Below are 16,506 nucleotides of genomic sequence, written 5' to 3' on the forward strand. Positions count from 1 at the left end.
AAAAACAGGAAAAGGGCTACACGGCCATCTAAGTGAACATCTACCAATCTCAAAACCTCCTGCTTGGCCGCTGAGAAAGTGAAGAGAGAAAATGAGCGGACCTTCAAAGAAAGTAGTGGATGTGGCATTTAAAGCATCGAAAACCGTTGATTGGGATGGGATGGCCAAGCTTTTAGTCTCCGATGAGGCTCGCAAAGAGTTCGCTACTCTTCGTCGCGCTTTCAACGAAGTTAACGCCCAACTCGGGACCAAGTTCAGCCAGGTCTCCCCTCTCTATCTTTTTAGATCTCTCCTTTTTTTTTTTCTGGATTTATTGTTTTTTTTTAAATCTTGGCATTTCTAGATATATAATTTTTGTTAACTGTATTAGATCTGTTTGCATATGATTTATTTAACTATGTAGTTAGGGGTTTTGTAATTTTTTTGAATCATTTTTTTTATGGTGGATTGGTGATTTTTAATTTTATTTGTGTTTTTGCGTTTTGATAAGGGATTTGGCTTGGATTTACGAGATGGGTCTGTTTTGTATTGAAATTACACTGTTTCCTGAAAAATTAAAATGGGAAATTAGTGATTGGTCTGTACTGGCACTGTATGATTGTATGAGGACATTATATTATTGAGTTGGTAGGAAAGTTAAAATATATGGAATTATTTGTGCTAATTCAAGCTGCATTTCACTCAATTCTGAATACGTAGAGTGAGATTCATGCTCGTCTTTTAGGAGTGGCATTTTATTTCTGAAAGCAGCCCTGTGAAAGTCGAGTCTATTGTCCTTACTAGTGGTTTAAAGCTTTATAGTTACTTCTGCTTGTGATTGCAAGTATTATTTTATGAGTGTTAGTTGTTTTGTTGTGCAGGAACCCGAACCCATAGACTGGGAATCTTACAGAAAAGGAATTGGCTCTCGCTTGGTGGACATGTACAAACAGGCATATGAAAGTATGTTTCATTGTTCATTCACAAATGTAACCCTCGTGTCTTTAGGTTACCTGATTCACTTTAAGTTGTTACTGCTGCCTTGTGCTGCTTGATACTTGTTTACTTGATTTGATTTTGTTACTTGCTGGTGTCAGTGATGTTGCTGGCAGTTAACTATTCAAGTTTTACAGCCCATATTGGATAAATAATTAACTTGGGATATATTGTTGATGCAAAATGATTTATAATTGCTAGCAATTATCTGCTATAGGTTGATTAAAATACTCCTTTAGATGATTGGATGTTTATGGAACTGCATTTATGACTTACCCAGATATATTTCTCAACTATGTGGAAACTGGAAAACTTTGACCTTTGATTCTATGCTGGATACCTGCCAAGTTTTTTGGACTTTTAAGAGCTAGTGCCATATCTATCTCTTCATGATTTTAACAGTGCAGGAAGACATTTTCCCCCTGCTCTAGGCTTCACTGTTCTAATTGCCCGTTAATAATTGATCTTGAGGAACACTTAATGGATAGGCTTCCCTGCCATCAGGGTCTAAAACAAATTTTCCAAAGTTGAATTTCAGCTTAATGGGTAGGCTTCCCTTCCATCAGGGCTAAAACAATTTTTCCAAAGTTGAATTTCAGCTTAACATCTATGAATGACAGGTTAGCTCTTTATTTGATCTTCTCATGTAATTTCATATTTAGAAGTTTCTTTAGATGATATGCTGAAAGCTATCCAATGTAGAGTTACCATTCTTCCCCTTACAAGCTATTTTGAAAACTCATCTACTTTTTTCTGAATTTGCTTATGATTCAATCCAATGATGGCTGAAATTCCTTATTGATATGCTTGCAGGCTCCTTTAGATGCCCATGTTAATCTCCTGTGTTCCAAAAGTTCTTTTGCTTTCTGTTTGTTTATTCCTTTTGAAATTGAAGTGCTTTGTTTTGGTTCTATGCTTCACGCACTGACTTGGAGGTCTTTTTTGTTTGCTATGTGTCGTATACCATTTTGAAGTTGATTCCTTAATTTTTGTTAGGTGGTCCCTTGTTTAATACCAACTTCTTTCCCCAGTATGTGTTTTCCCAGTGCATGACATGATGCTTAGACTTATACTTTAGATTCCGCACAGCACATCTTAGTTCTTGGAGTTTGTGTGAACTGTTTTGGTCCTACAATGGAGTGTGTTGACCTGTGCTTTGTTTGCTTTAGGTTTGGTCCATACTGTGTTTAGTATGGCCTCTTTGGGCTAATTAGGGTGTTGTTCCCCATTTTCAATTTAAAGTTTAAATTAAGTGTACCTAGAATCATAGCTCTGCTAGCTTATTGGATCTTATCGACAGGAATATAATCTGTTTTTTCATTCCTTCTTTTGGTTACTAAAATGGAGCCATTGTCTATTAGAGAACTGATTTGAGCCAATTATCTGTATTCTTTTGCAGGCGTAGAGATCCCTAAGTTTGAAGACAAAACGACTCCAGAATACAAGCCTAAATTTGATCAATTGGTGCGAGCCAAAAGTGCAATTCTGATTTTTATACTGGTTCTTAAAACTTGCCTCTTGCTGCCACCCTTCCCTCCCTCTCTCTCATAGCATGTATTTTCATTTGGTTTGCAGTTGGTGGATTTGAAAGAAGCAGAGCAACAATCCCTGAAGGAGTCTGAGCGCTTGGATAAAGAAATTGCTGATGTTCAAGAATTGAAGGTAAATGGAAATGGATACTTATATCTTTTAGTTTTATTCGTGCCCAGTTTATGATTTCTAACATCCAGTCATTAATCTGAGCAGAAAAAAATCAGCACCATGACTGCAGAAGAGTACTTCGAGAAGCATCCTGAGCTGAAGAAAAAGTTTGATGATGAAATCCGTAATGACTATTGGGGTTATTGATCACATTAGCTGATTTTGGCCTCAAGCCTCAGCAACCCTGAAACTCTGAACTTGTGGTGTTTTCCTTTTTCCTTTTATAATAATAATTACTACGAGGTGGCTCCATGTTTGTAGAATTGGACCTTCAACAGTGACCATGTCAAATGCTAAACTTCATTTGGACAGGCCGGTTGGGATTTACAAGGAGATGCGCTTATTCTGATCAGCATCAATTGTCATTGTTCTCTCCTTTTTCCCATTTTGACTGTTTATGATGCAAATAATGCAGGCTTTTTTAACATTCAAAACATCCATTTATGATGCTCGACTTCATTTTGAAGGTGATGTTCGTTCCTTGTTGAGACCAAGACTTTTGTTTTACCAACTCTGGTGGAAACAAGAGAACTCTTGGTAGGTGGTCCCGTAGTAAGAGCTTAGGATTAAAGGGTTTGCTCCCCTGTGGTCTTAGATTCGAGTCATGTGGTTGTTAATATAATGGTCACTAGAGGTTTACATGGTCATTAATTTCAGGGCTCGTGAGATTAGTTAAGGTGCACATAAGCTGACTTGGACATCCACGTTAAAAAAAAAAAAAAAAACTCAATTTTGGGTATGGGGGTTGCATGCCTTTTCCTTTTCTTTTCCAACTAAATTTGTGACCCATTTCCTGCATGGCAGCCTATGACCCAGTTTCCTGCATGGCAGCCTAAACTTACTTCATTGATGATTGGTGGTGGTGTCCGAATTTCTAATGATCTAAATTATTCGTAGACTCTGAAGATCATATAAATTTCTTTTCAGAAGCGTCATCATCTAACATAACCAAAGATACAATTAAGGCTCGTTTCTCAAGGCTCCTCAAAAATACAATAAGGCTCTTGAGAGATACAATTCAGGCTCTTCGAAGTTTCCCCAGACGTGATAGACGATGATTAAATTTGTTCCTTGCCTTTTGCTAGTATATCATTGGTTAATTTAGTTGGGCTGCTCGTGAATATTCTTGGCTTTTTATGATCTCCGATTTCTAGTTTTTATTTTTGAACTCGCATGAATATTTTAGGCCTTTTTTCATTGTGGTTCATGTAATGGTCTGAGTGACATTATTCCCCCTCCCCCTGTGTTGTCACAGCAACACCACGATGCAAGCATAAATTTGATGCAAGGATGAGCATCTCACACTCGTAAGCTTTCAGGATAGATGTTTGTGTGCTTGGAAACCGTGTCAATTTGTCCTTTTCCTTTCTCAAAAACGATTCTCGGTTGCCTGCAGGAGTTACAGACTGGGTTTGCAATGTCATAAGATTAACAAAAAGGGTTCTGCCAAACAACTACCAAATTCAAATAGCGTCTGTGCTTTTCATATGTTAGCTACAAGTTAAGTGCATGCCGGCTGGAGATAAGGATATTGCAAATGCACAATGATTCAACAACCTGGTCATGACTCGTTGAATGCAGTAAGATTCAGATTAATGAAAGAACAAAATAACTGCACAAAAAATGTACAATAAAAAATTTTGGGAACAAAATACAAGATCACTGCAAAAACAGATCAACTGCTATTCTTGCCAAAACTTGAAAATTCTTTAACAAGAGACCCTGAAAAGGAAAGCAAAAAGGGCTTGTCGACAGATAAAATTTGATGCATCTGTTGCTGAGAACTCAGAAAAAGAAAAACATCTTCCACCAGCATTCACAAATCTAAAACTGGAGGCTGTGGTTGATAGGGTTCTTGCTTCAGAAAGGCCGTTATAGATATCTACCCAGAACTACTCAACTTTTGTGGCCTCCTCGTTTTTGTCCATGGCCTTCCTTGCTAGCTCATAGCCTGCAAAGTTCATGGCACCTAAGGGAGCAATCCAGAAGAACCTCGGCACTGCTCCTTTGAATAAGCCAAGGGGCCCCTCATGTCGGAGTATAGAGAAAGCTATCAATGACATTGATACAGTTCTTCCTGGTGGCGCCGTCATCATTCTAGTTTTCAGTACATCGAAAGGGGTAGTGATAACAGCAGTTAGGCCTCCAGATAAAGCCCCAACAGCAATTGTTTCCCAGGGTTCCAGCTCCCGCCTTAAAAGTTGTTGAGCAACCTTGAAGAATCAAATCAATTACACATTATACAGAAAACAACAAATTAAAAAAAAAATTGCAAAAGAAAAAATTATGTTTTGATAGAAAAATAAACTCAAATGCATCTAGCGGGGGGACAAGATCAAGCAAAGCTTAAACAAACAGTTTATTCATCTGTTGGCATGTTTTGAACAATTTATTGCAGTGGTTACTTTCCCCTTCCGTACTTTTTAGTCATAACTTCATTCCTTCGTACAACTCTTTTAAAGAAACAACCAATTCCTGGCATTACAATTGTACAAAACCTGACATAAATGTTATTACTACGAATCATCTTTAAAATAAAATTCATTTCAAGAAAGTAAGCTAAAAACACCAAGCCTCCATGGAATTAAATATTGCAATCGATAATGCCCTTCTATTGTAATAATTATTTTGCCTAATTTGGTGGACTACAGGATGAAAAATATCACTCTCTGGTTGACATGCACATAGAATGCAAAACTGCACCTTCAAAATTTTACAAAAGCAAAGGGGATATAAATATTTAAGCACGAAAACCTGCTTACCTTCTTGGATTCACCATATAGACACATGCCAGCAACATAAAATGGAACCTCACGGAGAAGAGTGGCACCAGTCCCACGAAAGAACCCATTTAGGCCATCTTGCTGCCATGTACCAACAATAGCCTGTCCTACATTGTCAAAAAGGCCAGCCTGCAAACGCTGCTTCAATACCTCACAAGGGATCCGCACTGCTGTCCCCAAAACTGTGCTGCATAATGATGCTACAGATTGAACCTGTATAGCACCCCAAAGCAGGTTAACAGTTTTTTTTAGATTAGAGTTGGAATAGTTGTTTCAGAATAACATTTCCTAATAAAACTGGGGGTATAGGCCTTATCATATTCATTTTATGCGCCACCTATCTAGTCATCTCCTTTAGCATAGGAACAACTTTCGAGTTTGATATAATAGCAAAGATTGCAAGACAAAAAAATAGCCTAGTCAATAACTAAAGTATACTTTTATAAGCTGCATTGATATATCCATCTTCTTTCAAAAGAGCGGACTTGCAATGATTAATGAACAAGATGCATGAATTAAACACACAGATTTTAGCAGCCTACATAGATTTAATGGAAAGAACCACTAGGAGAGAGAGAGCAGCAACTGAATTGTTTTAATCAGTTGAAATAACAGCAATACAAGAAGTGGTAAAAACAATATTGTTGAAGGTCTCATGCTTAAGCAGAAGCCAACAATATTGCCATTCCCTGCAATAAGGAAATGGCTGCTCGAAATTATTACTGCCACTTCAAACTCTTTGCTTATAAGCACTGTTCATGAGATTCGGGAAGACCAGGATGTAAAAGATTCAGTGCTTGAAAATCGAAAAAAATTTAACTCTAGTGGCATAATAATAAGCATCACCTGGATATCTGGGAGTGTTGGGGCAACATTTATTAGCACAAGTTTGGTAGCTTCAAATATCCCAGTTCGCAAGCCGTGGCTGAAATGTCAATAGAGAAAGGTGAGCTAGTAGACAAGTAGTTGCTACTCATCAAAAGTCTGGAAGAGAAAAAATAATAATAACCTTGTAAACTGTCCCCAAATTGCAGGAATTGAACCCCTATACAATCCTCGAACTCCAACTTGTGGAAGCTTTGAAATTATTTCTGGGAAGGCCAATGTTGAAGCTTGCACCCGAGTCTAAGAGAATATCAACACAACAGATCATGAAAACAATCATAAGAAGACCTAACATCAGCAATAATGGAAAACCACAGAGATATATATATATATATATATATATGTTTAAGGATGAACAAAAGCAAATTAAGATTATATTGCTCAATTTAACGTTGCATCTATATGCTACAATACTTAGTTGTCTGAATTATATTATCTGAAGTCCTCTTTTTTCCACCTTTTGAAAGTCTAATACAAGGCTATTATAAGTAAAAGACGAGATACTGACAGAAAGCAGATGCTAACTTAAGTGGAAAAGCTATGTAGTATTTGATCATGAATACCCCCCTAAATTACCAATAGTCAATGTTTCTATAATTGGTCAAATGTTTCTAGTTGCATTAGAGACAAAAAAAGTGCACAAAATTACACTGAATAGTTTACCTTTATTGTATCAACAGGGTGCATAAGAGAACAAGAGAGTGCACATGAAAGACCCCCGGCCAATGCAGATCGTAAAACGCTTCCAGCAGGTATTTCCACGGGTGGTGCAACGGCAACAACAGTTGCTGCTTCAAACCATATATTCCTGTATGTATTAGGAGGAGAAGCCAACATCAGTTAGACATAATCCAGTAAATTACACAATTTCATTCTGATCAAATGGAGGTAAGCCTACAGTAAATGATGTAAATGAGCTTGCCCAAAATTTATGTAATAGCTCTGAATAAATGAACACAAACATCTTACCTGGGATCATCTTGAAGTCGATCAGAAGGCAGCAAAAGCATAAAATTACGAAAATGCCCATAAGAAATAGATTCTTCTGTATCAGCATTCAGAAATCGCATCATAGCAACAGCATTGTCTTCATTCACTGGAAGTCCAGAATTTTTTAGTGATGCCAATATTTCACTCTTTTGCAGGGTCCCAGACTTGCTTAAACACAGAGAAGTGTAAGCACGCAGAATTGTTGGTTCCTTCTGTTCCATCAAGGACAAAAATTGTTTCCACCCAAATGATTTTGAGAACAAGTGACTTCTAGCACGCCGCATGAATTCCCGGGCATATCTCTGGGGCAATTTTCTCTTTCTCAATGCGATTTCAAGATCTTCCAAATTCACTTGACCATCACCATCTCTGTCAAGTTCCTCAAAGAATCTTCTTCCTATAAGAATTTGAGGGTGCAAATAAGAGCAATATTTCGGATGAAAGATACAGAAGGATCGGTATAATTAGAAATCCATTTGAAGGTAAGCAATTCTCTTTTTTGCCTTTCTATCTTTCTACCCTATCTGGAGGGTAAAAAAATAACAGTTGCATCTACTAACTGTTCTGTTTGTCAAACAAGATCTCCTTTTCCAGTGAAGCACATTCCATAAGCACAAATGAATATATCAGCTCCATTCAGCTGATATTGTGTAAACTTTGAAATAAACAAATACGTGCTCCTCATCTAAAAGGCTACAACACTAGCAAGCTGTATGCTCAGCAATATTTCATACACACACATTTCATTTTCCATTGAAACAAGCAGGAATAGAACATAAAACCAATACAGGATTGATTCCCTAAGGAGATGAAAAACCATCCCTAAGGAGATGAAAAACCATACCTTCAGCCTCTGTGTATCTAAAGAAATCCTGGACAGAGAATAGCTTTTTCTTGTCAGGATAGTCTTTAGAAGATCGACCAAGTTGTGGCACAAGCTCAATTAGCTCCGTCAATGAAACAGTAGATAATGTGGATCTCAAACGCTCTACATTTGATAGCGGAATGCTCAGTAACCCACTTGCTAGATTCTGTGGTGAACTACTCCCTGTGTCCTCAGCGCTGTTGGTAGGTGCACTACTTGCACCATCATCACCCTCTTCATTAACTGAAGAGGATACTCCAACTATACTTGATGGCACACCACCCACTCTCGCAAAACTCAAATTTCCCAAAACCCCATCTACATACACCTTTTGACCTTCCCAAATACTTATGATTGCCCTCAAATGATCAAACTGGGAGTATGCTGGAGGTGAGGTTGAACAATCATTTTCACAACCCTTGATATCTCTTTCCTGTAAACCCAGATCAAACTTCTGTAGATTCTGAGCCAATTGGTCAAATAGAAACCCTATAAAGCATTCGAGGGACACAGGTTTCTCCTCCTTACCCTTCTCACTCACATTCTGGTACCCTTTAACAGATTGACCCTTTGATTTCCTTAGCTTCATTTCACCTGAAACCTTAGCTTTCGACCCATTTTTGGACGAATGCAAATAATCTTTATCCTCGTCACCTACTTTCTGAAACCGTTTCTTGTTCATCTTAAATGGGCCAGGAAATGCCTGAACCAAACCATTAACCAACAAAGACAAAGTCATGGCAAACCGCAAACAATTTACACAAGACCCGTCTTCATTACTCATTTCCTTCTCTTTCAAGACTTTCTTCGGAAGCCCAGCCTTATTATCACCTCCATTTCTATGCCCACCTTCCAAATTCATAGAAAACATCCCCAACAAACTCCTAATAGGAAACTTAATAGATAAAAATCCTTTCTTTTTCTCTTCATTAACCACACCCTGCCTATTCTCACTATTTCCAAGACTAACACTCTTATTTTTCACAGTAAAGATAGAAACTTTGCTGCTATTATCAGTAACTAGATCATGGGTTGCCTTATCATCATTCTTTGAAACCCCCCAACAAGTTTCAAGATCTTTAGCAGCTTTCCGAATCCCGAGTTCAAGTGGTGAAAGTGCATCTTTGACCACTTGAATTGAATTCATAAAGGACTCCATTGGATCATTTGTAGACAACATTACTCCAAAATCACAACACCCAAATTACAAAAATTCAATATTTTTACTCTCCCAGTTCTTATATGCGCCTTACCGATTTCAAATCTCAACAACAATTCTGATAAAAACAGTAGAAATAAAATTGAACCAAGAAAAGCACATAATTGAATAAAACGGAAGAACTAGGCGCGGTAAATGCACAGTGAACTGGACCAGATTGCTGCGAGATCCATTGAAAAGGTCTTAAAGGGTATCTGAATCTGAGACTGCAAGGGCCCAGGTAAACGGCAGTGTTGTGCCCATTTTTGCATTTTCTTCGCTTTCTTGATAAACAAAGGTTGGAAATGAGAGGGGGGTTTTTATATACAGTGAAAGTTCAGTTTTTTTTGTGAGAGAAAAATAAATTGTGGAAATATTTTTTGACTTTTAGAGATAATAAAGTGCCAGAAAAGATTCGTGGATTTATTTCTTAAAAGAAATAGAAAGAATTCGGTGGCGGAGGAAGAAGAGGAAGAGGAGGCCTCTGGTTTGGTTTTTTTATTATAATTATTGTTGTTTTTTGTTCTGATTTTTGTGAATTAAAGTGAAGAGGAAATTACCACTGCTGTATTTGTTTGTTTTTCTATTTGTTTCTTTGGACAATGAAAGATCGAAAAAATGCATAGAAGCTGACGTGAGAACCAAGTAGGCGGAACTTGGATCTTGGGTTCCGAGACTCTTATTATTGTGTGATTGATGGTAAATTTAAAGTTTCTTTTATATAATTGTTTTTTAAAGTTTTTTTATTTTAAAATATATTAAAATAATATTTTTTATATTTTTTAAAATTTATTTTTAATATATCCATATAAAAATAATTTAATACAAAAAAAATAAAAAAAATTATTTTTTAAAAAATACTTTTAAAACACAAAAATAAACAAGTTTTTAGAAATTATTTATGGTTCCAGTGTAACTCGTATTTCATGATTTTTTTAAAAAAAAATTTAAAATAAATTTTTTAAATATTTCTGAAATAAAAATATTTTAAAAATATAATCATTATTATACTTTCAAACACCCTAAACATATTTTTATTGCATATTAATCTATATTTTTGATGCGTTTTAATAATATATTTCATATAAAAAACTCAAATTAATATATCTTTTTATCTTTTAATTTTAATATGATAATATTACAAAAAAATATTTAATATATTTTAAATAAAAAAATATTTTATACTATAATATCAATCAAATGCTTAACGTGCTACTCTACTGCTAGTCCGATGCCTGTCCACCATTCACAGACTTTTGTGCATTAGGCAAGTTATCTATTTTTATGTTGATGAATATTTAAAATATACAAGGAGTAATTGCTAAATTGCCGAAAAAAATTCACGATCATATGTATTTTTTTTTAATTATTATTATTATTATTATTTTTGCATTGCTCTCTCCCGTAAACCATAACTTAATTCGAAACGCATTGTGCTGCGCTGGGTACGTAGCTTGTAGAGTGAAAATGTATTGTTTTTTTTTTTTTTTTACGACCAAGTAATGTTGCATTTAGTTGCTTTTTCAAAAAAATCTCTAAAAAAGATGTAATTAATGATATTCTTAAATTAACTTAAAACTTGCATGTCACGAGGCTTGATTTACACTTGGGATCATAATCAGATAATCCATCTCATAAAAGCATTGAAAATTTGCAATGGCACTTGATATTTCGTGTAATAAAAAAGGTTTCCTTTCATAGAAGAATGACAGAGAATTTTTTTAAAAAAAAACAAGTAGAAAGACAGGCGAAAAAAAAAACTAACAGAAAGGCAGAGAGAAGCAAAAAAAAAAAATAGGAAATTAAAAAAATTCAAATAGGAAAGATATATGAGATATTGTTATTATTTTTTTTATAGGTCGTGATTTTTTTTTCCTTGTGTTTTTTCCCCTTCAAAATGGATTTATAAAATAATTAATAACTTGTTTGAAATTATTTGAAAGGGATTCAATTCAGAGCTTTAATGAAATCTTATTTTTCAAATTTTTTTGAGTGTTAAAAACTGAATTTCATAATAGAATTTGATATGTAAAAAGACTACAAAAGTAAATTAGATGTTAACACCTTTTATTTAATTATAATTCATAAAAAGAGATATTTAAATATTAAAATTAATATTTTTAAAATATCCATCAAACATAAAATGAAGGTAACAAGGATAACATAAAAAACAAAATAAATTAAATTTTATCTATTTTAAATATATAAATTTAATTTATTTATTAATTAAATTCAGATCAAATATCATGATTAAATTTAATTATAATAAATAATTAGTGTCAGGTAACCTAACAGAACGTTGATAGTTACCGAACACCGTAAATGTTTTTAAAGCTCGTGTCTGAATGGTAACTTCAAAGAAGATCGTTGATTGAGAGATGAACGGAAAAGCGTGTGTGAGTGTGTAATTTTTATTTTTTCTTTAATAATGACTTAACAGTTAGCATGAATTACAACCTTTTCTTTTTGCTTACTCGGTGGCATATTCCTTGAAGCTATCAGTACACGACAGAACTGCATAATAAGATCGTTTGAAAAACAGATGGAACTTCTGTTTTTTATTAACAGATTTTGGTGTTTTTGCTTGTTTATTATATCCTCTTTTCCTGGGACTTGCTAGTGTGCTTTCTTGTTGGTCCTTTTCTACATCAATTACTTTTTCATGCAGTTTGCGGACGACCTTGTGTGTTTGTTAATTTCAAGATTGTAGCTTGTGGGGTTGTATATGCTGCAGCTCGTAGATTCCAAGTACCTCTTCCTGAAAATCCACCATGGTGGAAAGCATTCGATGCAGAGAAATATGGGATTGATGAAGTTTGTAAAGTTTTGGCTCATCTGTATAGCCTTCCTAAGGCACAGTATATATCAGTCTGCAAGGATGGAGATTTTTCTTCTTCTAACAAGTCGTCAGATTCACAACTGCAGCCAGTAATTCCAAAGGTGGGTCAGTTTTTCTTTTACTTCATTTGTTTCTAAATTCGAATTTTGAATTTTTTTGTTTCTTACAATGTTTGCAAATGTCACCCTGTCATCAACGGCTGTTGTTTTCAGATGGAGCATGGTGGATTGCCTAATGATGGAGCAAGTATTGCTTTTGTTTTCAGAAAACAAAGCAACCTCGTGTAGATATTTTCTGCAAATTCATCCGAGACAGGGATGCTTCGTCATATAAACCAAATAACTGAAATTGTGATCTCATGTGCTCTTTTATAGGAACTTCCATGGAGTGGCCTACGTACCTGCTAATAATGATTTAACTGAGCAAAGGCAGCTCCAAGTGGGAGTGTTGAACTGGTGGATCCAAGGACGTAACAAAGGTTGCCTCAGAAATGCTGAAGGAACATAAGAAGAGTGATTATAAATCCAAAGCCCCTTGAGTTAGAGGCAAGAGAAGAGCTCATTCCAAGATCGAGGTCTGAGCACAGAACTACTGAAGCAAGTGGTGACAGGATCAGGGAGAGAGACAGGGACAGTGAGAGGGGGGAGAGAGGGATAGGGATAGGATAAAGGCCCAGGATCACGATAGGGGCAGAGATTCTGTCAGGGAAAGAGAGCGAGATGAAATTGAAAGAGACAGGGATAGAGGTAAGGATCGAGGTCATCCTCGTTCAAAGGATAGAGGAAGAGAATCAGGTTAGCTCCCAAGTTCCTTTTTTTTCCAAATGATACACTAAATTTGGAGGTTGGCTCAAACAACTTTGGAATTTAGAAACAACTTTAAGTGCTCTCGGAACACATTTCTAATAATATATGATCTTCTAATCTGAATGCAGGCCACTCGGAGAAATCAAGGCATCATTCATCACACGGTGTGTCTTTTAACTGGCCTTCCGAGGTTCATCTTTTTTCCTTCGTGCACGTGTGTGGCAGTCCTCTTATCGGCGACTATTTTGCATTTTTAGATCCTTATTACCACAGTTTCTCCTATTCATCAAGAGAGAAGGATCGATCGATGTGGGCATTAGTGATCATATATATGCTTGAACTGCCCGTTGGCTTGTGCATGCATGCATTTCCTATCACTTCCGAGAGATATATGTACCAGCACGGACTACAAAGACACTACCTATATATATTAATAACATGGTTGTTTTACATATTTCGTCTGCGTTCCTTTGTGAGGAGGGAAGGAAGAAGAAGAAACATCATGCTAGGACAGGAACAAAAATTAAAAATCACCGAGTTCCATTTTGCTAGTTCCCTCAACACTATCCGCTCTGTACTTGAAACTGGGCCTTTCTGTGCAAATCTTTTTTAACCCTTTCTTGTAAATTATAAGGTGATCACGTCATGCTGGTTTGGCTAACCACACCATTTGAAGAGGAGGGGATGCTGATGCTGATGCTGGTGCTGGGCTACTGGCTTGAACTTGCTTCTACAGGTAAATTGAAATTGGAGGAGAATAGCATGACATGTGATGCCATTAATGCAACCACAAAAAACATGCCGCTGTACTATTAAATGCGGTGTCTGCCGGGATCTCGAAAAGATAACACTTGTTTCCAGAGAAGGTGTTATCTCTATCCATTTCTTGGGTCTTTGTCATGTAGATAATAAATGTAGTGTAAGGTGTTTTTTTATTTAAAAATATATTAAAATAATATTTTTTATATTTTAAAAATTATTTTTAATATTAATGTATTAAAATAATATTAAAAAATAATATTAAAAAAAAAGATATTCGTTACGTGGATTAGGCAGAGAATAACTATGATGAATGCGTTTGCCATAAGTTAAGAATGATCTTGTACCTTTACCCCTACACGAATGAGCAAGATGAGACCTTCTAAAAAATGTTAGTAACTCGGCTGCTGGTGCAAAGTTATATTTAAAAAAACAAACATATTTTTTTAATAATTCTAGAATAAATTTCTATATCTCCAAAATAAAGAATATAAATGTTTTTTTTTTGTTTCATTATTTCCATCTCTTTTATTTTAAAAGGGTAATCAAATTCTGTCCTAAAATAAATAGACAATAATTAAACAAATTAAATGTAAAAAATAAGCAAGGGCCTGGTGAATGACCGGTAAGCCGATCTGTAAAATGATTGCAAGCAAACCACTTGGAGTTTTCATAAGAGAACTTGTAAATACCATTATCACCGTCGCCGTTTCCTCCCTGACATAATCTCATTGTCGTTTTCCGGCTACCACCAACCAAAAACAATCTTCTTTTCAAGTTGCATCCTTCTATTCTCACCAATTTTTTTATTTTTAAAAAGAGGTAATTAAGTGATCTCCAGCTTGCATGGATCAAGAGGATCCTACAAATGATTATTAGGATGGGTCCTCTTTTTATTGGATATAAATGAAAAAAATATATAATAATTTCTCAGATTAGTTTTTATGTGTACCCGGAAAGTAAAAGAAAACCCGAACACCCTATATATATATATATATATACACGCGCACGCGTGCGCACAAAAAATGCTTAAATTTTTCAAAAAAAGCTTTTTACAGTATCCAAGGTATTCATCAAGATAATTTTATTTTATTTATATGGGTGAAGACTGAAGATAGTTATATGAATGATCACTTAATTAACTCATAGTAGAACAACTAAAAATCCTTATTTTATAAACATGTTTTTTTTTCGTAATACCATCAACTGTGGATTTCAATGGTAGGACTTTTAAAAAAATTAATTTGATTTTCAAACTTTTTATTTGCATAATTAAGCTATTTTGATCTCAAATTGAAGCTCGGATGCATATTTTTTGAGGGGTGGGGGTTGAATTGAAAGAAAGAAGGCTTAATTGAAAAACACAAGTAACTTGGGTGGCGGCTCTGCAATTTATTTGAAAAGTTCATTTTAATCCCCTATCTTTTTAAACTACTAGGTAATTGGTCCCTAAAATTTTTAAATATTATATTTTGATATCATACTTTATTTTCCTTCTTTTTTAGTGGAAGAGAGAGAGGGGATTGCCTTATTTTAGTTTGGAGAGATAAAGTGGTGGTTGGCAACAATTTTAACTACTAAAACGGTCGATTTTTTATGTCAAATGGTTTCATAAGACGATGAGAGTTTAGATTAAGTGTTTTATTACCTTGAAAACATCTAAAATAACATATTTAAACTTTGAAAGATTTTTTATTTTCGGGTGGTTCTTTGTGTTTTTTAAGCCCATTGATTGTTTAAACGAGATTATAAGGATGATTCCTATGTGTTTTCGGGTCAAAGGCGAGTTGAAAATAGGTTTTTTGGTTGAAAAAACAAGAGCCTTGTTTTTTCGACTACTATAGTGGTCGAATCTTGAGCAATTTTTAGACGATACATTGTCAATTTTTTTTTTTTGCAAAGAATGGGGTGAACGACGAACTTTAGAAAAAAAAATGGCTCATGCATGCGGGTCCTTTTTTTATGGGTCAGCGCGTTAGGCCTGACTTACTAAATCCACAACATTTGGCCTCATTTTTTTTCCTTTTTTATATAATTTTATTTTTTTAATTACTAATTTTTTGTATGTATTTTTTAAAACAAATTTTGCATTTAAGTTTTGATCAATACCCCTCTATGTAATTGTTTTTTTTTTGGCTTATCTAGCTTTTTTGAATCAACAATTATTATTTTTTATTATATTATACTTAGCGTGTTTAACTTTTTTATAAGATTGATATAATTCATTTATATTTTTTATATATTAAACTTATTTTAAAAAAATAAAAACATTTATTTTTTATGCAATATTTTAATATGTGCAACATTGCATATAATTGTTTTTTCAATGAATTTTATGTGTGTTGATTTCTGTTGCAAATTAAATTTTATAAATAAATTTATTGAACACAATCGAATAAATAATTCATATTGCGCTAATAAATATATTGATCTATATCTATTTCTTAATTTTTTTAGTTTTTTTTTTTGCTTATTGTTAATAATTTTTATTTATTTATTTATATAAATAATTATATATTTATTTTATCATATAATTACATAAACATTTTGATTTATACTTTAATTTTTTTAAAAAAATAACCTCTACAACTAGGGTTTTTTTAAAAGAAAAATTTAATACCGGCGGCGAAGTGGGTTTAATAGCAAGTGTGTTTATAAACAAAGGAACTTGACTAAATTAGATGTGGCAAGTTCTGGTTGGTCAA

The 16,506-nt window shown here is 34.5% G+C and overlaps 3 protein-coding genes across 3 annotated transcripts; 2 read left to right on the plus strand and 1 right to left on the minus strand.

Annotated features, from left to right (window-relative positions):
- Positions 1-5: 5 nt before the first annotated feature.
- On the plus strand, positions 6-3,028 carry LOC7489629 (ATP synthase subunit d, mitochondrial). The gene is made up of 5 exons (XM_002315244.4): positions 6-262; positions 861-942; positions 2,375-2,439; positions 2,551-2,637; positions 2,722-3,028. Exons 1-5 carry the CDS (start codon positions 92-94, stop codon positions 2,821-2,823), a joined length of 507 nt encoding a protein of 168 aa, XP_002315280.1. The 5' UTR covers positions 6-91; the 3' UTR covers positions 2,824-3,028.
- A 1,261-nt stretch (positions 3,029-4,289) lies between these two features.
- On the minus strand, positions 4,290-9,974 carry LOC7489630 (uncharacterized). Its single transcript, XM_024609422.2, has 7 exons — positions 8,179-9,974; positions 7,314-7,731; positions 7,008-7,152; positions 6,469-6,584; positions 6,306-6,384; positions 5,439-5,672; positions 4,290-4,889 (listed from the first exon to the last, which is right to left on the minus strand). The coding sequence occupies exons 1-7, from the start codon at positions 9,377-9,379 to the stop codon at positions 4,569-4,571; spliced, it is 2,514 nt and encodes an 837-aa protein (XP_024465190.1). The 5' UTR covers positions 9,380-9,974; the 3' UTR covers positions 4,290-4,568.
- A 1,079-nt stretch (positions 9,975-11,053) lies between these two features.
- Positions 11,054-13,738, plus strand: LOC7458639 (cyclin-L1-1). The gene is made up of 6 exons (XM_024610723.2): positions 11,054-11,072; positions 12,066-12,337; positions 12,449-12,519; positions 12,611-12,674; positions 12,877-13,030; positions 13,171-13,738. The coding sequence occupies exons 1-6, from the start codon at positions 11,054-11,056 to the stop codon at positions 13,653-13,655; spliced, it is 1,065 nt and encodes a 354-aa protein (XP_024466491.1). The 3' UTR covers positions 13,656-13,738.
- The last annotated feature ends 2,768 nt before the right edge of the window (positions 13,739-16,506 follow it).

Source organism: Populus trichocarpa, chromosome 10, assembly GCF_000002775.5.
Source record: "Populus trichocarpa isolate Nisqually-1 chromosome 10, P.trichocarpa_v4.1, whole genome shotgun sequence".
Classification (NCBI taxonomy): domain Eukaryota; kingdom Viridiplantae; phylum Streptophyta; class Magnoliopsida; order Malpighiales; family Salicaceae; genus Populus; species Populus trichocarpa.